General features: G+C 39.7%; 1 protein-coding gene across 1 annotated transcript in view; it reads right to left on the bottom strand.

Annotated features, from left to right (window-relative positions):
- Positions 1–18,018: 18,018 nt before the first annotated feature.
- Positions 18,019–24,936, bottom strand: part of ONECUT2 (one cut homeobox 2) — a 67,302-nt gene continuing 60,384 nt past the window's right edge. The window contains exon 2 of the mRNA XM_073620256.1: positions 18,019–21,865. Coding sequence (XP_073476357.1) covers positions 21,579–21,865 — 287 coding nt within the window. The 3' untranslated portion in view covers positions 18,019–21,578. The remainder of the gene's footprint in view (positions 21,866–24,936) is intronic.

Raw genomic sequence — 24,936 nt, 5'->3', positions numbered from 1 at the left:
ACTGGCACAGTAGCCATACGGGACACCCCTGGGGCCCCTTGCCCTCCCCAACCTCACTATGAAGGATGAGCAGAGGGTCATGCAATGGGAAGGGTAAGGGGACACTGGGCCTTAATGGATAACACTCCCGGGATCATGTCAATAGTTGGCGATATACTTTCTTTATCATTTGTTATGTTTTGGTGTTTAATTTCTTACAGCCTTTACTACATTATTATTGTATTATTATATTGGGTTCTATCTACGCTTTTGGTGGCGACCTCTTCCTGCGTGGTCCCCCTGGTCACCCCCGGATGGGGGGACACGGGACCCTTGATACTGAGGAGGCGAGCCTTGCCATGTGGCGTCGGAGCGGTCCCCGCTGGTAATGTCTATTGCCTGTGTTGGCAGAGGGGATCGGTCTGACATACATGAGTTTCTTATGGGGTCACCTACACCTAACAGAAGGTGTCTACCAGCTACGATGCAGATACCAATTACTAATGGGTATTGTTGTTTGATATGGTTCTCATGTTTAGACATTATATAATTCTCAGTGGCACTACTCCCCACACATCTCCATAAATTTTGACTAATTTGAATTACTGCCTAAACTCTACTCATTCGTAGAGTAGATTACAACGCTACTACCACCCCCACATTAGGGCGGACTCCTGTGTAGACACTTTTAGTGTGTACCAGGGGCCCATAGTTAGTCTAAGACAGAAACCGTTCACCTCCCCTACCCCACCCTTCCTCCCCCCCTCCCTCCCTTCCTCTCTCTCCATTCTTCCCCTTCTGGTATACCTTTCTCTCTAAACTCTGCCCTCTGCCTGTGGGGGTGCCTGTTTTTGTGTCTTTTACACACGTATACTGATTTCCACTTTCACGCCAGAAGTCATGATGGGTCACTTAAAGATTACCTCTCTGAACGTGCGTGGCCTTAATGTACCAGAGAAGCGCTCGCAGCTATTGGCTGACCTGCGCAGGGGCAAAACACATGTCGCTTTTCTACAGGAAACGCACTTTCGTGCAGACTCCATACCCAGGCTAGCCAACGGGACCTTTCCGTTGGCATACCATAGTGTCTCTCCGGTCTCCAAATCAAAGGGGGTTAGTATTATATTGGCAAGGTCAGTCCCCTGGGTGTTCGAGGCACAGCGAGCGGACGAGCAGGGTCGCTTTCTACTCCTAAAGGGAAGGGTGTCCGGCCTGCAGGTCACTTTCGCAAATGTATATTTCCCCAACGTGGGCCACCCCCAATTCCTCCGTAAACTTCTCTCGGAGCTCCTGGAGTTCTCGGAGGGGATGCTTGTTTTTGGCGGAGACCTAAACTTTGCCATGGATCCAACCATGGACGTATCGCGGGGTGCCTCACATCTGTCCTACTCCTGCCTGAGGCGTCTCAAGGCAGATCTACATACCCTACATCTTGTTGACCCTTGGCGACTACTCCACAACCAAGATAGAGACTACTCATTTTACTCCCAAGTGCACCACACTTACTCGCGGTTAGACTACATACTGTTGTCACATAAAGATCTTGCCAAGGTAGTCTCGACGTCTATTGATGTCATATCTTTCTCCGACCATGCCCCAATTCACTTGACCCTCCGGCTGGGGCCAGTGACTCGGTCTCCTCCCTCGTGGCGACTGAATGAGGCACTACTCCAATCGGAGGAAACACGTGCGGAACTACTGAGAGCGCTCCGGGAGTATTTCTCCATCAACGAGGGATCAGTTCCCAACCCCCTTGTGACATGGGAGGCTCACAAGACGGTTGTGAGAGGGATATTGATCAAAATAGGGGCCCGACTTAAACGGGACAGACTGAAACGCACAGAGGAACTTCTTGCACAGATTCGTAAGTTAGAAAGTGTACATAAGGCTAGCCTTGCTCGTTCAACCTTCCGGGATCTACAGAGGGCACGGGAGGAGCTTTGCACGCTCCTTTTTCAGAAAACCAAACAGAAGCTAGCATGGGCACGGCGTACTATGTTTGAGTACTCAAACAAACCGGGGTCACTCCTTGCCAGAGCTCTGCAGGGCCCTCGTACGAAAACACACATCCCACACATACAATCATCGACAGGACAGAGGCTAAATACCTCCCCAGATATGGCGGAGGAGTTCCGCGCTTTCTACACAGGCCTCTACAACCTGGACACAGGCTCACCTAGGGTGGGCGGGCATACCCCACAATCCTATGTGGCTGCCTCAGGCATGCCATCTTTGCCGGATGAGATAAGGGAAGAACTAGAAGAACCCTTGACTGTAGAAGAACTAAGAACTGCGTTGGCCTCTTCGAAGCCGAAAAAGGCCCCTGGCCCGGATGGCCTGACCCCAGTGTACTATAAAACCTTCTTTGACATACTAGCGGAACCCCTAGTATCTGCCCTTAACACCCTCACCGAAGGGAACACATTCCCTGTAGACACCCTTAGGGCCTATATCTCCCTCATCCCGAAGGAAGGTAAGGACCCACAACTTTGTGGGAGTTACCGCCCGATTGCCCTTCTGAATTCGGATCTCAAGCTCTTCGCAAAAATCATAGCTAATAGACTGCTCCCCCATATACCAAACCTGATTCATAGAGATCAGGCTGGTTTTGTACCGCTACGAGAACCAAGGGACAACACCATAAGAGTCGTTAACCTGATTCACTCGGCAAGGACCACCAAACGAGCCCTTCTCCTGCTGTCAACTGACGCGGAGAAGGCCTTTGATCGCGTTGATTGGTCTTTCATCCGGGCAACCCTAGAGCACATTGGCCTCCGTTCCTCTATGCTTCAGTGGATCCTCTCCCTCTACACGCACCCCACCGCATCGGTTAGGGTAAATGAGACAAGATCGGACTTCTTCGATATTCGAAATGGCACGCGTCAGGGATGCCCCCTCTCCCCCCTGATCTTTATCTTATCCCTAGAACCCTTTCTATGCACAATAAGGGCAAACCCAGCCATATCGGGCTACCCGAAGCCATCGGGATCTCACAAGGTGGCTGCCTTCGCAGATGACCTTATCTTTTTCCTAACAGAACCCCTTACTTCTCTCCCCAACCTACTGGAATCCCTCCAAGAATATGGCAAGCTCTCATCATTTCAGATCAACCTGACAAAATCCTCCGTTCTTAACATAACGGTAGATAAAGGGAATGTTCAACGCCTACGCTCAATTTTTCCATTGAAATGGGCAACCAAACATATTCGGTATCTGGGAGTAGACATCACCACAGACCCGGTTGAACTGTATTCGGCCAATTTTGCCCCATTACTCCTGCGCCTTAAAACTGACCTCTTGCACTGGCACTCTCTGACGCTGACCTGGTTCGGCAGATGCAGCGCCCTCAAAATGACCTTGCTTCCAAGGGTGCTATACCTGCTGCAGGCGCTCCCCATCCGACTTCCCTCAACGTTTTTTAAACAAATCGATTCCATGTTCCGGGCTTTCGTCTGGTCTCACCGAAAACCCCGTGTGAGACTCCAACTCCTTTACCTGGCAAAGAACAGGGGTGGGGTCGGCCTACCGGACATAAAGGCCTACTACAGAGCAGCTCACTTAACCAGGCTGGTGGACTGGCACTGCCACACAGAGGCAAAGCACTGGGTCGCCATGGAGGAGGAGGACTCCGGGGGGACAGCCAAGAGTTGGCCCTGGATCACCTCACCACTCCCTAAAGACCTTGTGGAACATCCTACCTTGGGCAGCACCCTAATGGTGGTTAGAGAAGTTTTCCGGCGCTCCTCGGTATCCCCACAGCCATCTCCCATGGTCCCGATTCTGGGCAACCCGGAGTTCCCCCCTGGTACACAGAATCCACAACTTAAACGACTGGCAATGGGCACGAAATGGCGCCTGTACGACTTTCTGGGACCCAATGGTCAGCTCTCTTTGGAAGCTGGAGTATTGGTGACAGACCCCCCCTTAGACTTTTGGAGTGGATTGCAGCTTCGGAACTTCCTTCGAAGCTGTCTACGGAAATCAGGCATCACCCGTAAACTCACTGAACTGGAACTCATTTGCCACCGTGGGGAACCGATCCGACACTGTCTCTCACTAATATACTCATCCTTAACCCAACCAGAGGAGGGGTACATCCCTCAGTTCATCTCCAAGTGGGAGGAAGAGCTTGGAATCCAATTCACTGGGGTACAGAGCAAGAAAATTCTTTACTTCGCTCAGAAGTCCTCAATTGCCACTAGAGTACAGGAAACCTGTTATAAAATTATGACACGTTGGTACAGAGTCCCCACCATCCTGCATCGTTTCTTTCCCCAGGTGTCCAGCCTTTGCTGGCGCTGCGGCTCCGAGGAGGGGACGATGCTACACATCTTCTGGTCCTGCTCCAAGCTAGCCCCATTCTGGCTCGGGGTGGCACGTACGGTCGGACATCTCACTGGTGTTTCCCTGGAGGGTGATCCTGCGGCTTGCCTGCTCCACCTGTCAAAACGACCCATAAAGAAATATAAGACCTCCCTCACCATTCAGCTGCTGAATGCCGCAAAGGCCTGTATTCCTCTCTGCTGGAGATCGGAGAGACCACCGACACTATCCCTGTGGTTTGCTAAAGTAAACGAATTAAGGGACATGGAGGATCTCACTGCCACCCTGCACAATAGAGAGGAGACCTTTCGAGAGACCTGGAGACCCTGGCAGCATTTTGTATACACAGAAGCCTATCTCCAAGAAATGGCTCAGTCAATCTAATTTCAGCAAGTTGGCGCCTGTCACAGGCAGAGGGCTCCACCCCTTGCTCTGTCATACTGCACCTACTCATTCTGTCTTTACCCTTTCTCTGTAGCTAATCACCTATATCCTTTCTACTTCTACCCCTGTTCCCCCCCCCCCTCCCCCCCTCCTGAACCGTCCCTAACTCCTTTTTTCCCCTTACATTTTTCCTCTTACCCCGGGGGACCCCCGTTCCTGTATAATGCATCCTCATGCCTGGGTTCCTTACTGGCACAGATATAAAGAAAATCTTGTCAACCATTACTTGCTCATTGTGTCCCATGTATGGGTTCTACAGTTCTTTAGTCCCCACCTTACCAAATACATAGAAAACATTATATCTCACTGAGTGACAACTACTCACAGACAAGGAAGTTAGTTAGCAACCAAACAACTCAGAACCTAGAGTGCCTTTCAGGCCTCTTTCAGGGACAGTATTGATATCTCGGGGAACCCTCCCCACAAATTTTGACTGTAATGCTTGTTTTAATAACCTGAAATGTCGAGTCAGTTGTTCTTTTTGTCATAATTGTTTGCAACCACTTACCTGTATCACATTTACCTGTCTATTACATTGTACTACAACAGATTATGTAATTGTCTGTATTTGCTCAGTGTCAAAATAAAGAATTTAAAAAAAAATGTGTCAATTGAGCAAATTTTTGCTTTACCATCTCAATGTGGCAATACAGTATCTCACAAAAGTAAGTACACCCCTCACATTTTTGTAAATATTTTATTATACCTTTTCATGTGACAACACTGAAGAAATGACACTTTGATACAATGTAAAGTAGTGAGTGTACAGCTTGTATAACAGTGTAAATCTGCTGTCATATCCAGAGGTTGTCTTTGGGAAATAGACATATGAGTGCTGCCAGCATTGCTGCAGAGGTTGAAGGGGTGGGGGGTCAGCCTGTAAGTACTCAGACCATACACCGCACACTGCATCAAATTGGTCTGCATGGCTGTCGTCCCAGAAAGAAGCCTCTTCTAAAGATGATGCACAAGAAAGCCTGCAAACAGCTGAAGACAAGCAGACGAAGGACATGGATTACTGGAACCATGTCCTGTGGTCTGATGAGACCAAGATAAACTTATTTGGTTCAGATGGTGTCAAGCGTGTGCGGCGACAACCAGGTGAGGAGTACAAAGACAAGTGAGTCTTGCATACAGTCAAGCATGGTGGTGGGAGTGTCATGGTCTGGGGCTGCATGAGTGCTGCCGGCACTGGGGAGCTACAGTTCATTGAGGGAACCATGAATGCCAACATGTACTGTGACATACTGAAGCAGAGCATGATCCCCTCCCTTCGGAGACTGGGCCGCAGGGCAGTATTCCAATATGATGATGACCCCAAACACACCTCCAAGACGACCACTGCCTTACTAAAGAAGCTGAAGGTAAAGGTGATGGACTGGCCAAGCATGTCTCCAGAACTAAACCCTATCGAGCATCTGTGGGACATCCTCATACGGAAGGTGGAGGAGCGCAAGGTCTCTAACATCCACCAGCTCCATGATGTCATCATGGAGGAGTGGAAGAGGACTTCAGTGGCAACCTGTGAAGATCTGGTGAACTCCATGCCCAAGAGGGTTAAGGATGTGCTGGAAAATGATGGTGGCCACACAAAATACCAATCGTGTTTTTGTTGGATTTACATTCAAGTTACTACATTTTCATTTTAGCATATTTAAATAAATAAAATAGCTTTCTAAAAAAAATAAAGAATGCAAGCAATACAAGTGAATTAAAGCTGTTTATTTAACATTAATTGCAGAATTTACAGCACTACCATTTAATGATAGGAATAAAATAATAAAGAAATCTATTGAAGCAACCTCACAGACGAAACATTCATGTGTAAGAATGAAAGCATCATGGCAATAAAATAAATACAAAACAAAATACAAAATAGTTTTTTTTTTTCCAACACTTTCTTTTTTTTTTTTCTTGAATTGCTAGGAGGATTTGGGATTTGGGAATAGGACAAAGGATTTAAAGTGCCCCATTGTATCATTGGCTACCAAAATACCCATCTTCAGTCAGTGCAGTAGCAGAAAGACCATGCAGTATCATAGGCCCAGTTACAATCAATTCAAATATAACATCAATTCCTAAGCATAAATAAAAGGCAATGTTATAAAATAAAGGCATGACAGAAAGGGCACAATAACAAATCTAAAAAGGATTGTGAAAACAGTTTTGTCAATTAATAAAAGTTCAGTGTAGACCACATCAATCTCTGGTAGTGGTTATTCACAACGTTGTAAAATCGTTTTTTGTACTTTTCTATGTTTTATAGAAACCTCACTACAGATGCAATATCTAAATACACATTTCTCTCATATAAAAGAGGCTGTTGTGTAATATTCACAAATATATATGAATTTGGTCTTGCAGAAGATTAAATTTAAAAAATGCTTTGCTTGCATAAAAAGTTTTTTTTTTTTTTTTTGCTTTGTTGCTTGTCTGTTCTGAAGAACCTTTATGTTAATGCACTAAATTCTTCTTAAAATCTTTTTTAACCACTTGACCTCTGTAAGATTTACCCCCCTTCATGACCAGGCCATTTTTTACAATATGGCACTGCGTTATTTTAAATGACAATTGTTGCGGTCATGCAACACTGTACATAAAGGAAATTTTTTCCCCACAAATAGAGCTTTCTTTTGGTATTTGATCACCTCTGGGTTTTTTATTTTTTGCGCTATAAAGAAAAGACCAACAATTTTAACTTATATTAACAATATGTTTTACTTTCTGCTATAAAACATAACCAATAAAAAAATATAAAAAAATTGAATTTCTTCAGAAATTTAGGCCAATATGTATTCTGCTACATATTTGTGTTAAAAAAAATCCCAATAAGCGTATATTGATTAGTATATGCAAAAGTTATAGAGTCTACAAACTATGGCATATATACTGGAATATTTATTTATTTATTTATTTTTTATACTAGTAATGGTGGTGATCACTGATTTATAGCGGGACTGCAATATTGTGGCCAACAGTCTAACACTAACTGACACTTTTGACACTTTGCGGGAACCAGTGAGACTAATACAAGTGATCAGTGCTAAAAATATGCACTGTCACAGTACTAATAAAAATGGCTGGAAGGGGTTAAACATCTAGGGCAATCAAAGGGTTGAATGTGTGCCTTACCAATGTTTGTATTTACACTGTGTGCTGCTTTCACTAGGGGATGTGATGGATTTTCTTTCCCAAAGCAGGGAAAGAAGATTCATCACATCCCTGCTGTCAGGGCAGAGCTCTGCATTGTTTACATGTTCAGAGCACCATCCAGCCTCTCTCCTCGACGATCAGTGGGTGCTGGCGGACATCCATTGGCCGGGACACGCTGATTGGCTTCTGCTGTGACTAATCACAGCAGAAGAGGCGCTCCGGCGGTGCCCGGAAGTGCAGAATCATATATATATATATATATATATATATATATATATATATATATATATACGTGATTCTGCATAGAACAGCCGCCCAAAAATTATAACAATAGAACAGTAAAGGTATAACAGTAATTAACCACTTCACGACCACCCTATAGGAGTAAATATGCTAAAGGGTGGCCCTGAAGTGGTTAATTACTGTTATACTTTTACCAGCACTATAAGCTAAAACTAATTTCAAAGATCCAATGTGAAGAAATATTTACTTTTCATTTTAGATGGGTCTTTGAAGACAATGTTGTTTTTTATTGTCTAAGATGTCCAAAATCTACAAACCCAACTCCAGCCAAAATGTTTTACTGTAATAGTGTGAGGAAGGGTAACCTTCCTGTCTACTTCATAGGTAGAACGGGAAGTGGGGAGGTAATCCCCCCTATTGGGAAATAAACAAGAATGAAAACATGTGCTCTAGTAGGCCAAGGAAAGGTTAGAACATTTGTTTCTTGTATCTCCATTAGGCGGATTTCCCCTCACTAAGTGTAAAGATGATGGTGTCAGGGGAAATTTCCAGTGAGAACATATACATGATTAAGATGGTAAATTCCCTATTCTCTCTAAAACTTAAAAAAAATATAACTCTAATTTGTAGTGGGAATTATCCCCCTCTATGGGCTTTTTTTTTATGTCTTATGTAATAATAATTAAACAGAACGTTACAATATACTCACATGTTTAAAAATTCTCTAAAAATAATTGAGTATCATCTAAATAGAACATTGTACCATAATTGTTGGTGCCACTCTTTTCTTCCACGTAGTGAAGAAACATGTAAGTGGGCTGTTGGTCTCCATGCTAGGTTGGTATACCAAATGGACAAAGGGGTCCATTCTAAAAAAAAAAAAAAAAAAAGGCAGCCCTCTACTAAGCCATGGCCACATACCGGGTCCATATATTAAAGTCATCATGCTAAAGAAAAGAGAGTGCAACAAGGTTCCAACGGTTTAGAAATATTTTATGATTAAGTACATTTTATGGTGAGGCCAACACATTTCCTAGGTACTGTTTCCAGTACAGCTTGGACCTTGAAGAAGGGGGCACATCCCTCCTTGGCATCATGGCAGTGTCCTCGCCATGCATCTCCTCCCTCCTCCTCCCTCAGCCAATAGGGTAGCTTCTCCTTTCGGCCAATCGGGAAACAGGTCTCAGGACCCACTTTCTGATTGGCAGGGAGACAGAATCAGTGTTACAATATTGAATATTCATTTGCTTTTGTCACACAACTGGGTGGGCTTGGAGCGCAGTGCTCTGCGCCCCGAGCCTAGCCTTTTTTGAAGCTTTTGGCTCTAATCACGTGCTTCAAAAAAAAAAAACCCCATTGGAATCCATGGCATGGATAGGGGGAGCAGCGCCCGTGCCGCCACTGCCTGAACATTAAAAAAGTATCATGGACAGTACCTAATTGTTCTTGTTGCAAGTGCGCTAATATGGCTACAATTGCCTCAAGCATGGTGGAAGTTCTTGCTACCTGAAATCCTTAAGGATCTCTTCTTGCATCTACTGTAGCTTCCCTCCAGTTAGAGAGATGTACCCTGGTAAAGAGGTCACCTGTAAACCCCTAAAACATGCTGGAGTCCCCATATGTACTTTTGCTTTTAAAGTGATATTAAAACTTCATGTTTTTTAAATTAAAGTAACAAACATGCCTATGCTTACCTGCTCTGTGCAAAAGCATTGCACCGTTCCGCTTCTTCTGGGGCCCCCCGCCGGTGCTCCAGGCCCCTCCTCTTTGGTGGGTCCCCCCCCTGCAGAAAGCCACTTTCCATGGGAGCACCCGTGCGTGTTCATTTCTGAGCCCCACTGCTGCGTCCATTGACGCCCCTCCCACTCCTGCTGCTATCAATCTGCCCAATGAGGAGAGAGACAATGGTGGGAGCTGCTGCGCTCATGCACTTCACTGCTCAGGTAAGAATAAAGGGGGGGGGGGCTGGGGGCACTGCAGCACAGAAGGTTTTTCACTTTGCATTAAGATGAAAAACCTTAAGGTTTTAGAAGCCCTTTAATAATTATATCTGAACTGTTGGAACTTTGTGGCATGATCTTCGTTTAGTATAGGTTACACACATATGCAGTGCGCGATTCCCATACCGCATTGCAATTGAACTGTGTTTGCGATCTGCTGCGGGTTTCAGAACCCAGAGTTAACGACACCCCAAAAGGATTGCAAAGGCAGTGTGGTTTGCCCACACCAGATCAGATGGTATAAAACGACCCTGCGGTTGAAAATGAATGGGCTCAAATCAAACTGCATGTGAATTGCGCAGAAACGCGGTGCGATTCACATGCAAGTTATAGTGTGAACCAGGGCTTGGTGTGTAAATTGCATATAGACCTACCTCATTTGCTAATACAAAAGGCCTAATCCCCTCTTTAACATAGCCCTCATTGCCTTTGAAATCCTGTGACACTTCAGACAGACAAACATTTGAGGCTAGGGAGGATTGAGGTTATTGAAATCGCATGGCCAATAGACCAGGAAAGCTGCAGAAGCTAAGCTGTCCTAACGGTTTGGCACCATAAGCTGAAATCAGTAGGATACCCCAGAGCATAACCCAGAATTATCTTTGAATCAAAGACTCATTATGGGAATAGTAAAGTTATTAGAAAATAAGGATAAAAATTGTATTTATAAATACCAATTGGTAAAACAATTTATTAATTTAAAGTGAATTTTAATATTAAAAGTGGCTGTGAATTAATATTTGTGAATACCAACAAAGCTCTTTTATATCAAAGAAACTAGACTAAATTTTAATGGTTTCTGTAATGTGTTCAGATATATTTTTCAACAAGGTTGCATAACTCTTTTGAAAAAAAAAAAAAATCAAGAACTTTTTTTAGAACTTATTATGCATTTTAAAAAAATGAAATATAATCATCATAATGTATACACAGTTAACTAGTGAAGAACAAATAAATGCAAGCATACACATACTGCTTTAGTTTGCTTTATGATTTTTTTTTTTTTTTTTTACAGAAACTGTAATGATAATAAACAGTGCTTTCTAGAATACAAGACAGAAATGAATGAGATGACCATTAGGTCAGCAAGACATCTGTGTTTCCACTGGATCTACAACTGTAAATTAATTTTGGGGTAGCAGAGCAGTATTCCAGTTCTAAAGGCTACTTAGCATAGTGCTGTTCACGTATGACTTTAGGATGTTAAATATAAGCTGAATGCTAGAAAAATATCAGAGATTATAGAAAACATTTATTCCTAGGTTTATCATGAGACATTACCTTTGGTCAGTTTCAATTATTTGCTTCAGTGAACTCATGATAATAAATTAAAAAAAGGAAAACAAGTATTCAACATACTAGGCACAAAATATATTTGATTTAAAAAAAAAAAAATTGGCAGCGGCACGAAAAATACATGTAAATAATTAAGACAAGGCAAATAAAAATAAGAAATTAATTAAAAAAAATATATAATTTACATTTTGGCAAAAATAAAAATGGCAAATAATTGCATTAAAAAACACATATTACAATAATAATAATACTAAAAAGAAAAAGAATTGTGATGGCAAACTTCCTAACTTAGGAATTCCTTGTTTAGCAATTATTATTTTTAAATCGTATCTTTTTTCTTTTTTTTTTACATATTTTAACATTGCCCTAGTTTGTTTTCTTCAAGATTTAATAAACATTTTTGGCAAAAAAATGAATTTCTTTGGCAAATTATTGAACATATTTTAAAACACCCATTTTGTTTACTTTTTGAATACTGAAAACAACAGACAAATTATTTTACAGGTTTAAAGCACAAGCAAGAAAGAAGGAGTTGTACGAGAATATTGTTTGGCAAACTTAGATGGCATACTTGTATGCACTGTTTAAATATCACATGAATTTGCAATTTGGAAAACGATAAAACTCATTGTGGAAGGAAAAGTGATTTTTTTATTTTTTATTTTTTGGAGAAATCCGGAACACTGCTAAATGTTTTACAGCAAATATCTTTGTTTAAGTTTATTTCTTTGGCAAAGTGTCACATACATTAAAACATACACTAATACTAACATAACACAAAATAGGAACTTTATCGTAATACGGAAAGCACATGAATTTTTGGTATTTTTAGCTGTTAGCTTGACTGCGCCAGTCATATTGCAGCACTGAACAAGAGGTTAAAATAGGTTTCTGTACAGAAAAGGACATGGATGGTGAATACTTTGGCTTAAAATGACATGCAAGAGTGAAAATTAGAGAGATGCAAAAATTATATTATTTGGCAGTTCCAAAAACAAGTAACTATAAATTATTAGATACGTTGGGTTCTTTGTTACCTAAAGTATACTGTCAGCTCACAAAAATGCCCTTAAACTTCTGTAAAGCCTGAAACAGTACAATTCTGATATTAGTGCACTTTATAATTACAGTAGTTTACTAAATGGAAAATACCACAAAAATCAAGTGAGCAAAGATCAGCAGAAAGAAAAAGTGTAGTGCGTTATTTGTGAATTTGCGCTCACCTTTGAGTTCCTACCCTACAGATGTCTATAAGGACACCCACATACACTATATTACCAAAGGTATTGGGACGCCTGCCTTTACACACACATGAACTTTAGTGGCATCCCAGTCTTACTCCGTAGGGTTCAATATTGAGTTGGCTCACCCTTTGCAGCTATAACAGCTTCATCTCTTCTGGGAAGGCTTTCCACAAGGTTTAGGAGTGTGCCTATGGGAATGTTTGACCATTCTTCCAAAAGCGCATTTGTGAGATCAGGTACTGATGTTGACAAGAAAGCCTGCCTCGCAGTCTCCACTCTAATATGATCCCAAAGGTGTTTTATCGGGTTGAGGTCAGGACTCTGAGCAGGCCAGTCAAGTTCTTCTACCCCACACATGCTCATCCATGTCTTTATGGACCTTGCTTTGTGCACCGGTGTGTAGTCATGTTGGAACAGGAAGGGGCCATCCCCAAACTGCTCCCACAAGGTTGGGACCATGAAATTGTCCAAAATGTCTTGGTATGCTGACGCCTTAAGAGTTGCCTTCACTGGAACTAAGGGGCCAAGCCCAACCGCTGAAAAACAACCCCACACCATAATCCCCCCTCCACCAAATGATTTGGACCAGTGCACTAACAAAGTCCATAAAGACATGGATGAGAGAGTTTGGGTGGAGGAACTTGACTGGCCTGCACCACAACCGGATAGAACACCTTTGAGGTGAATTAGAGTGGAGACTGAGAGCCAACAGCAGTGCCTGATCTCGCAAATGCGCTTCTGGAAGAATGGTTAAACTGTCCTATAGACACACTCCTAAACCTTGTGGACAGCCTTTCCAGAAGAGTTGAAGCTGTTGCAGCTGCATAGGGTGAGCCAACTCAATATTGAACCCTACGGACTAAGACTGGGATGCCATTAAAGTTCATGTGCGTGTAAAGGCAGGTGTCCCAATACATTTGGTAACATAGTGTAGATTGAAACATGGGCCGCAACCCTCTAAAGTCACCTAAACATGGATCACGAGACATATGAAAGCAGAACTTACATAATCTGTAATAATAAATACTTACAGCTACTTAAGTTAAAGTTAAGTTAAATTAAAACGTTTATTGCAGAGTAAAAATATGACTGCTTGGTACAATGTTCCTAATGTATTAAACAATTTTATTAGTTCATGATTATTACTGCAGCTGTGTGCATAGTTGTAATGTTGCACTAGTTAAGTTCTATAAAAAAAACAGAGACTTGGCTCAGATGGAGGAGAACAATGTGAGGGATGAAGAATTATTTAACAAGGTAATTAAATTGACAGAATGGTTCGATTCCCATGCAACTTTTTTATGTCAGTGCTTTTTTTCCCAGCAAACTTATTCAGAGTGGGAGGTCAACATTTTGGTTTTCAAGGGGTGGTGTGTGGGCATTCAAACTTAAGATAGATGTAAAAATATAACTCTAAATCTTTAGAAAAAAAAAAAAAAGAAATAGCTAAACTTGACTTCTTTTTGAAACTATGTGATTTGGAATCACGCAAAACATTATAATATTACTTACAAACTGTCATGCATTAAAGTGTTATCTACTCCCTAACACAGAAGAAGAAGCCATTCTCTCAATAATGGGTTTGCAAGAATCACCATCTGAGCACTTAGTGCTTCAGCATTAATTAAGTCATAAGAATGGGAACATTTTCATGAATTTTAGTTCAAAATGGCCGCCTCCACGGGTGATAGGTAATAGATTCTTTTAAATGTGTGGCACTGACTGCTGTTTGCTAAAACTATTTTTTTTTTTAAAAGAGCAATAGATAATCCTAATCTATATGCATGGAACATGTTAATTTGAAGTTTTTTCGCAGCCGTTCATAAGTCATAGTGGGTGAAAAGTACCATCTCACTCTACTGTCTTATGGAAGGAGCTACCACAGATTGTGTCTTCAGCAAAATGTGGAAAGTGTAAACGTTTGGGCCTCCATCTGCAACTTTTTTCAATGTAAAATAAATTAAAATAATGAAAAAAAAAAAATGGACGACATACATTGTTTCATCATTAAGCGCACCTTCTTGACTATTACAAAAGCACAACCTAGAACGTATAAAGCTTTTTTTTTTTTCATTAAATCACATTTAGTAAAAGAAACAGTGAACCATTTATTACATACACTATAATAACATTACTCTAAACACTATTATCTATGAGGTATATCTGAGAAAATTCAATAAGGAATTTGTGCGGCCACCTGCTATGCATTGCTGCCTGTTTTCAGATTAAAGCTTTGAAACCGTAAAAAAAAAAAAAAAAGTAGAAAAAATATTTACATTGTAATGGAAGTTAAAGGAAACAAAAATTGGGAAGCTTTGGTATGTTTTACATGTCATCCTTGATAGGAAGGCAGAATTTAAGAAAATACAATTTGTTCACCTAAAATGGTGAAATTTGAAAAAAAAAAAAAAAAGTCTAGGGTGACTAAATTCATTTGGTTCAAGCAAGGCACTCGTCCCACTTTTACATGACACATGCAGAATCTGAAACACATCAGGGGCAATTTTCTTTTTTCAGTTGGTCAATAAGTCCCTGCTTATTCAGGCAGGCAACTGCCAAAATATTTCAGAAAATAGATGGTTGCTGCCTATCGGCAATCAAAAAGCACAACAGAAAATCAATCCGAATATGTTTCTAAGTTGCAGTTTCAAAATTGTCGTATGATTTTTTGTTTGTTTGCCACTTTATTTGGAGTGATACTGAAAAGAACACTTGATGACTGTCATGAAAACATATAACAAGAGGCTGATGCAATGTCAAATTTAGGTTCCTATACTAGTTAGAAAAAAGGTACTTGTAATTATTTTTTTTTATTAAAATATAACTGCATTAATTGTATTTTATATCTGTCTGGAGTTCAGCTCATTCCACACAAAAATAAATCACTATAGGAAATAATGACCATGTAATGAGATGCCATTTCCTGAACCCTTTTAGGCCAACAGATTTAAAAATTAATTGTTTTCACATATGTATAATACAATGTATTTTGTATGTTTATTATTCTTAAAATAACACCAGAAATATATGGAATTGTTTCATTTTGGTGTTTCGAAATATAGATTTTTTTTTTATTATTCTTCTTATAAACCGGGTCATAATTTGCAAAGTAACATTATTTTAAAAATACATGTATACATTTTTGGTTCTACTAATTTGATTGCCATTTAAAATAAAATTTAAACAAAAAATGTAATCTGGTAGAAAGGATGTAAATAAAGCAAAAAAATGGGTAAATTACTTTTTTAGATTTCAAAAATCAAATTAAAAAAATGACAACATTTCAATGTGTGCCTCTGAAGCAAAACATTGGACAATTTTGTAATTAAAATATTGGCTGCAAGTACATCAGAGTCAGTGTGATGTGCAAGACAATAAAAAAAAGCACCTTTTGCAAACACCGTGGCAACATACAAACAGAAAATCTTTTTTTTATTCTATTCAGTGAGCAGATTTTACACTGGCATTTCTTTGGGGTATCCAAGCTACAGCTGTATATATTTCAGAGAATATAATTTATTTGGTGGAAGAATGAGCTCCAATGCAATACTCTGTCATGCCACATAAGCTCATCTTCAACCAAAGGAGATTAGAGCATTGAAAAAAAAACAGCAGATGCTAGAAGCAGACCGCACAAGTGAAACAAATCTTTGGTATCTTTGGTATCATCAACACGATTAAAATTACAAAAGGAAAATAGTCAGTGAGGTAGCCTATTTTTGGTTCTCACTAGGAATAGAAATTTTTTTGTTTTTTATTTTTTTTTTATTATTACACACACAGTTCATTCTTGGAAGCAGCTAGTTTAAGGGTTTTTTTTCTCTCTCTTTTTATTTTGGAATGTCATTTTTGTAGTTTTTTTCCTCACATTTATAGAAGAAGTTGGAAAAAATATAGTTTCTGAAAAAAAAAAAATCTTTGGTGAACAAATACAGCAGTTTCATTCTATTGTATCTGAAATATACAGCTTTCAAGTCACGATCAATGCTTGTCCACAAATGTCACTCTGTTGTTCTAATCAGCAAATAATTTAGTGCTTAAGTTGTTTAAAAAAAATATACACTATACACGTGCATCTTTTTCATGGATGCTGAATAAATTAAATAAATAAGTTGCCTAAGACATAATATGCCAAAATATTTTCTCCCAGTTTCTAACAATAGGGAGGATAACTTAAATAATTTAATTACAGATCATAAAAAAAGACATTGCAAAATTAAATACAATTTTTTTGGAAAAGGAAAAACTTTTTAATGCTTTTGTAACCTGCATCAACCCCTGTATGTAACAGAATTTAAATGCTTTGTAAAGCAAACTAAAATAAATTGGAAAAAATAAACATTGCTGATGCTGTATTTTTTTTATCCTAGATAAATAAGCAGAGTAACAAGAAATTAAATTAAATTAATACATAAGAACAGAAGTACATTTTTATAAAACGGATTGTAATAAATTAAAAGAGGTTGTCTGGATTTAAACCCACAAAAGGGTGAGGGGTAAGGGAGGATTTGTTTAAAAAGTTTCTAGTTAATTATTTTATATGATAAATAATTAAAATTTATATTATTTGAACCAATAAATAAATAGCCAATGTAACCAAAATATTTTCACAAACTAAAAAAATTCCTGTGACAAGCAAATAACATATTACTTTTTTTTTCCATTGCAGAGGTTCTTCAAAAGCTTGAATGCTTTGATAAAAAGTAGATTCTATAACATAAGCAGGTTTAAGCTTTTTTTTCTGCTGGTTTAGTCATTGTCAGGTCTTTGGATTCAGCTTTCATTAAGAGAGATTTAAATAAAGCTATTCAACCATAGTGAATAAACATATTACTTTGTTCTTTTGTGGATGACTAAGCAATATCCAAGGGTTCTTGAAAGTTGAATTCATCTTGGCTGTGCCCATGATATAGACCACAAGGCTTGGCATAAGGTGTTGGGATATTATAGAGTGTGAAATGCCACTTTTGAACTTTTGAATCTCTAGATGTCAATCTTTAATACACTCTGTAGCCATATTGCTTCTATATATATATATATATATATATATATATATATATTCAAAGTTTGAGGAATTAATGTGTGAATAAGAAAAACCTCTTAACACAACAAATATAACACATTCATTGAACAAAAACATCGGTAACCCTAAAGGACACATTGCTAACTTTTACAAAAAATGTCTTTGAGAATTTTACAAGGAGATTAGCATCTAACAATATTTGTAGTGGCCTACTATGACCTAAAACATACAAATAATGTTAGAGATGCCTTTAAGTTTGAATGTATAACTAAAGGCAAAACTTTTTTTTTGTTTCGCATAGAGTAAAGGGGGCTTAGAACACCTGTTAGGTTTTTATTGATGTCTTTGTCCCCATAGGGAGACTCACCCTCTCTATTTGTACAATTTATGGTCATCACAGAGAGTAAAAGAAAATCCTAAATTTTGGGTTGTCTCCAAAGCAGGAATAGAGGGAAACTCCAATGGCAATACTAGTTTTGGTGACCCTAATGACAACCAGGGATTCCCTCGCTGGGAAAGGATTTCCTTTCACTTCCTGTTTTGGCTAAGGGACAGGAAGTGAAGGGAAACCATACTAAGATAGGGTTGTAACCCTCCCTTAGGCTGGGTTCGTACATATGCGAAATGGATGCGGATTTCCCCGCATCCATTTTGCATGAAAGGAGAGTGTAACCGGCTCTCAATGGAGCCGGTTCACACTGTCCCTGGGCGGTCACGGTCCGCATTTATAAAGGGTCCTGTGCATCTTTGGTTCCGATTCAGGTGGGAATTCAGGCAAAAATTTGCACCTGATTTGCACCTGAATCGCTGAACAGGGACACACTGGACCCCCTGCTGTGAGCCGCGACAGCAGCATATATGAACCCAGCCTAACGCTATTCAAAATGAAAAAATGTTTTGCTTTTAGTTCTACTTTTACCTCTTGGTGTCGAGCGTACCCAAATATGCGGCCTCTTGGCGTATGGGTCTTGGCACCGAGTGGCCGCATTATTGCATGCATTAGTGCAAACAGAGTTGTGCCGAGAGCACACACCCTGTGCGCTTCTGGAGTTCTGTCAAAGTAGCCAACTCCAACTACTTAACTTCCGGTTTCTTTAAACCATCAGTAATTGGAGATTTTGATAAATTGCTGTTTGGACATGACACCGGCAACCGAATAGAGTCCAGTGCATGATATTATGAGCGAAGATTGTTACTCCACTCCGATACTAGCCAACAAAATGGCCGCCTCCGAGGTGGCGACAACTTTGGCCTCGTTAGCCGCTGTGCTACCAAAACAGCTAAATCTTCCTGTACCGGACTGTATTTGGTTGCCAGTGTTGTGTCCAAACACCAATTCATCAAAATCTCCAATTACTAATGGTTTAAAGAAACCGGAAGTAACGTAGTTGGAGTTTCTGACGAGTTGGCTAATTTGACAGTACACCAGCATAGTTACCGATGGCTAACGGTGAGCGGCGATTGGGAGTTTTCCGATCATGTGACCGCCATGACAGCCAATCACGGCGTTCACATGACCGTAAGCCCCGTCCCACCTCCCTGCATTCTAAACCCCTTAAAGGGCGCTGCCTCCAAGGGGTTAGACAAAATTATTTTACAAATAAGCAATTTTGTGGTTGTACAAAATGTTTGATAGTGGAAGTTGTGAGGCTGGACAGCCTTAGAGTGGATTTGTTGCTTAAATATACTTTGGGCAGATTTTTTGAATGTTAAGACAGCAGAGCAATTAGGTACTCAAAACTGACATTTTAAAATACAAAATTCAAGGGGGTGACTAGTATATTGCAACTTGCTGGCTCATTAGTAGCCTTATTTAGTATATAATTTAGGTGTTAACTTTAAACCCCAGTAACCCATATCAACCAGTGAGAATCCACACAAGGTGAATTCTAATGGGCTACTGCACTTTGGATTAGAACTTTTTACCAAATAGGCCGATAGTTGCAAAAGTTGAATTGTTTGCCACCAATTTGTTAAACTTGTTAATTTTACCAATTTGTTAAAATAAGCCAATAGTTTTGAAAGTTGACTTGTCTGCCACCAATTTGTTAAAACAACAGATCTCCTTAAACATGGGCACACACCACGACCTATTGTATCCCAACAACTTAGGCCAGTGGTCCATAGTACCCTATCATGAAGTACTGCAAGTGGAAGTATGATCTGTAAACCGTGAACTGGACCAATTTACACTCTGTTCAGCCAGACAGATGTGCTGTTAATATACATGGTAATGGTGGCACTGTAAGCGATTTAGCCGTGCAAGAAGAAAATAATAAATCTGAAAACAAGTAAAAAAAAAAAAAAAAAGCAAAGTTGTGAGAACTCCTCATCTTTGGTATTGCAGCTGTTGAGGTTCAGGACGGTCAATTCCTTGTTCATTGAAAAAACTGCATAGGCACAAATAAAAGACAATCTTCAACTTTAAGAGGACTTAAATAGGTTGTCAAATGAAGCAGCGAGTACATACTGTAGAATTTCGGCCTTGATTGGTTTCAACCCTTCTCAACCCTATCTCAGTGGTCTGCTTCCTAAGATGTGTACGATGTCTGTCCAAACACAGTGTGTTAATAATTTTCCTGACGTGCTTCCTTTTACTCAATGGAACAGTTTGTTGCAGAAGAAGTAGGTGCAGAAAAAAACGTTTCTTTGGTTTCGATTAAGTAGTACATAAAAAAACAGTCTCAAGTGTATTTAAAGCATTATTGTAGCCTTTGGCCTTTTCTTTGGAACACGGACTCGAGTGTTCGAGCATGGGGCCATCCACTGGTAAAGCTCCAACAAAATCGTGACAAAATAGTGACAATTGGTTTCATACAGAACGTATCATGTTCTGACAATTCTCCAGGATGTGTGGAAACGTATATTTCGAAAACTAATTTTGTAGAAAAAAAAAAAAGAAGAAAACATTGTTACGAAGGTTCTATTGTAAACTTACTTCTTACTGTCGGAGGTATTCACAGTATGAATAGACTGTAAAACATTACGTTTTACTTTTCTTTGGTTTGAACTGTTTTTACTCCAAGCTGTGCTGAATTATTCCGTAAGAAAAAAAAGTCCTGTTTCCAGACCTGTTATGATAGTGTATGTGTAATAACGCAAAATAAAATCTACAGATCTATCTTTGGTAAAAGCATTGGCAACTGAAATACTCCATATGGTATAGAATGGACTCCTGAGTGTGTACCACTTTTTGTAAAAAAAAAAAAAAGAATAAAATGGAAAAACAATTAAAAAAAGCATTACTAATGTCCTGTTGTGCTTAATACTGTATTTCTTAGAACTGTATTTTTGTGATTTGTGAACATTCATGCTAAATAAACATAAGAAACTAAATTAAGGTGAAATGAGGGGAAGTGTTTTATAACACTTCTTTGCGCGGCCTAAAGACTTTGTGCTCAGGTATGACAATTGGATGTAGTGGTTGTAATCTTCTCTTGTGCTATGGACAAAGTTGAAAATATTAGTGAAGTTTGCTGGTTTACATGTCACAGCTGATGCCATGGTATGACAAGTAATATGCATTGAAGACCTGGAATGAGTTTAGTGCTTTGGTGGAGTTTCTGAGAACTTTAAGACGTTGAGTGAACTTTGAATGGGCTGGATGGTTTTCCTGTACTGATGTGCTGTGTTTATTGACACCATGGCATGAAGTAGCATCAGATGTGCCAAAGCCAGTACAGCTATCTGGTGTGAATACGTTCACCATCCAGCCCTGTAGAATTTACACATGGATACTGATTGTCACCAGTGAATGGCCCCGCCAACCACAACAAAAAATATATATTTATATATATCCTTTCTTCTCTTTTTTTTTGTTTTTTTTTTTTGCTTACAGTTGAGTTGTGCCCCATTCAGAAGCCATTTTTCCCCTCATGCTTTGGTACAAGTGCTGGAGTTTGACGAGCTTCCCCCTGTACTTAAATCGTCCTGCCATTTTTCTAAGCTCCGCCTCCTGGCATTCATGAAGAAGTTACTGACTGTATTGAGTTCCAAACCCAACTGCTGAGAAATAGTGATCTGCATTTCTTTGGATGGGCGCTTGTTTTCCTTGAAGATGGCAAACAGTGTTCTGCGTTGGAGGTCTGTGAAAACCAGCCGGGATTTCTTCTGAGAGTTGTTTCGATCTTTGCTCGGTTCTTGTTCTTTGCGTTTGCAGGCTAATGAAGAAAAAAAAACAGGAAAAATGTTAGTTATTAAAAAAATAATATTCTTTTCTTTCTCAACATGAAACTTTGACACACAGAGTAGTTTGTACCACACTCTATCCAAAAACTAAAAAAAATTATACATACACTTTAATTAAGTGGTGCAATAATTTTTTTAACATTTATGAACACATGGTGTGCTTATTCAAAATCCTTGTGGTAAAAAGGTATCCTATACCTTATGATTAATATTGAAAAAATATTTGATAAATCAAAGGAAACACCAGACATAACTAAAAATTATCCATATCCAGTATATAATATTAACACATAGCGCAAACATAAAAAAAAACAAGCTTCAAAAAATAGTCTAAAAAGTGAATATAACATTTCCAGGGCAAATCCACAAAATTGTGAATGTGATAACTCCACAGGAGATTCCCCCCTGTTGATGAACATGCCCAGATCTTAAATTTGTGAATAGGTACCTCCACCAGCCACCATTAAGTGAAATGGCAGCTCACCTTCAAAATTGACCAGAACGGTCAAATGGAGCCAGTGCATATAATGTGGTCTTTGGGTGGCTCCACCAGCCACCATTTCACGTAATAGAGGCTGGTGGGGGTATCTATTCATGAATTTAAGATCTGGGCAGGTTCATCAACAGGGGTGAATCTCCTGCGGAGTAATCATGTGCACAATTTTGTGGATTATCACTAGAAATGTTATACTCACTTTTTGGACATTTTTTTGAAGCTTGGTTTTTTGATGTTTGCTTTATGTGTTAATATTATATACTGGATAATATTTAGTTATAAGTCTGGAGTTTTTTTTTTTTTGATTTATCAAATGTTTTTTCAATACTCATCATAAGGTATTGGATACCTTTTTACCACAAGGATTTTGAATAAGCACACTATGTATTCATAATTGTTATGTGGTTTGAGGTGTGAGTTCACCAATTTATGGTTGCAGCTGTTCAATAAGGTCTTTCTATTCACTTTAATTTATTTGGATTTTGTTCACATAGCAGCGCATAAGTACCTATACACACATTTTTTAACATTAGGGCATTTTTTCTCAAAGAATAGATGCAGGAACTCTCCCCTTCTGAGTCATCTCTTTTCTCCACCCCTACCCACCTCTGAGCACTGTTCCTTGGTTCCACCCCCTGCCCAACCCTCCAGTAATTCCCTTTATAGAGAATACAGAACCAAGTATCATTTGTTAGTGCCAGGTAATTTGTATGGAATTGGTTAATAATAACAAAAAAAAAAAGTATTAAAATAGACCCCATGCAGCCAGCTACAACAATAGACCCACAACAACAATAGATCCCCCAACAATAACGAACCACCCATGAAAAATACCCCCAGCACAACAATAGACTTCCTAGCAACAGATCTCCCCACAGCCAGCTTCAATTTGACCCTCCAGCAGCCAGCAATAATAGACACCTCCCTCAACAGTAGATCTCTCCCAGCAACATTAGACCCACCCCTGACAACAATAGATCCCCCACCAGTAAGACTTGCCCAGCAACAATAGAACCCAACCCCCCCCCCGGGAAAAATAGATTCCCTCCAGCTACAATTGATCCCCCAGCAGCCAGCAACAGTAGACACTTCAGCACACCCCAGCACAAGCTGCGTTCCCGCTGAAAAAAAAGCCCTGATTAACATTTTAGCATTACAGCATGATGAATGCAAAGCAAACAGGCCATTGATTCTGTAGTAACTTTAGAAGGATGTAAACTAAAGTATATAAAGTAGATAGCACTCTTTCACAGTTGCAACAAATGGCCAGTTCGATGCAGAGGAAAGTGGAGGTAGACGTTCCCTCTAGTTCCAGAAGGTACATTCTGCGTCAGAAGAGCAAAGCAGAAAGAAAAGCCAAAACAGTCTTCCCCTAACTGCGCTGGGTCAGGCAGAAATCAGATATAGAGGTCTATTTACAGAGAATTATATTTTCACGTTCAACCAATAATTTCCATATATATTCCAACAAATCATTACCCAAAGACCCGGCCCGTGGCATGGAAAGATTAAAGCTCTGGCCTGAAACTCTGGTGCAACCTCCCTGGCTTGGCTGTGGAACACTAGTGTGTAAATCAAAAACATGGATGGAGAAAATGAAAAAAATAGTACAATAAACCGGGTGTGTATTTAGCGGTTTGCCTAAACATCAGCTTTAACACAGATTATGTTACCCATGGTCAACAGACCATATAAAAAAAAAATCACATTTTAATAATGGTTCATTTTTATTGTGTTTCCCATTGTGACCAACAATCTTCTTTGCTGAACACTTCTATATTATATAGAACTTCACTAAGCTAAGGGAAAATTCCCTTGCAAAGCGAACATCCATTAGTAAATTAACCCCCTGATGAGGCAATGGACATTTATCCCCTTCTTAGGGACATAGCTTGTCTTACTCATATGTAAACAGTATAACACATAAGTACTTAACAGTGATTATCTCTTCTAGCTGATAAAGCTGTCAGATGATAATGTATGAGAAAGGAAAAAAAAAACATTGTTTTTTGGATGGTGGTCAGAACTGGGCCATTGTTACTCCTACCATGTCCATTGATGGACTAAATGGTCTAATTGCTCTGCATCTTTTTACTTGGATGCCATACATAGGCATGCGCAGGGGGTTTGCTGGGTGTGCCTGGGCACACCCAAATTACCCTGTGCACCAGGATGGATGATAAGGCTGTACAGCCCTCACGTACTGGGCACGTGTCCTATTAATTTAAAAGGGGGGCCCCGGGCACCTGCCGAGCAGGAGGACTGGCTGTACTACCTTATTGCAGATACTGATACTCTTGGGGGATCAGATCTAGCATTTCCTCCTCCATCCTTTCCTCAGTCCCTTTCTCAGTCTTGAATGTAAGGTCTTTTTAGAACCCTGATATTTCACCAAAGTCCCCCAAAAGGGCAGTTTAAAAAAATAAAACAAAAACAAATAAAAAAATAAAAATGGAAAAAAAAATAACATTTAAAAAAATAAATAATTCATTCATGTGTACTTTGCACTATAATTTCTTCCATGGCTTTGGATAAATTCGTATTCGT

Source organism: Aquarana catesbeiana, linkage group LG01 (genome assembly GCF_042186555.1).
Source record: "Aquarana catesbeiana isolate 2022-GZ linkage group LG01, ASM4218655v1, whole genome shotgun sequence".
Classification (NCBI taxonomy): domain Eukaryota; kingdom Metazoa; phylum Chordata; class Amphibia; order Anura; family Ranidae; genus Aquarana; species Aquarana catesbeiana.
This window is presented reverse-complemented; position numbering and strand designations above follow the sequence as displayed.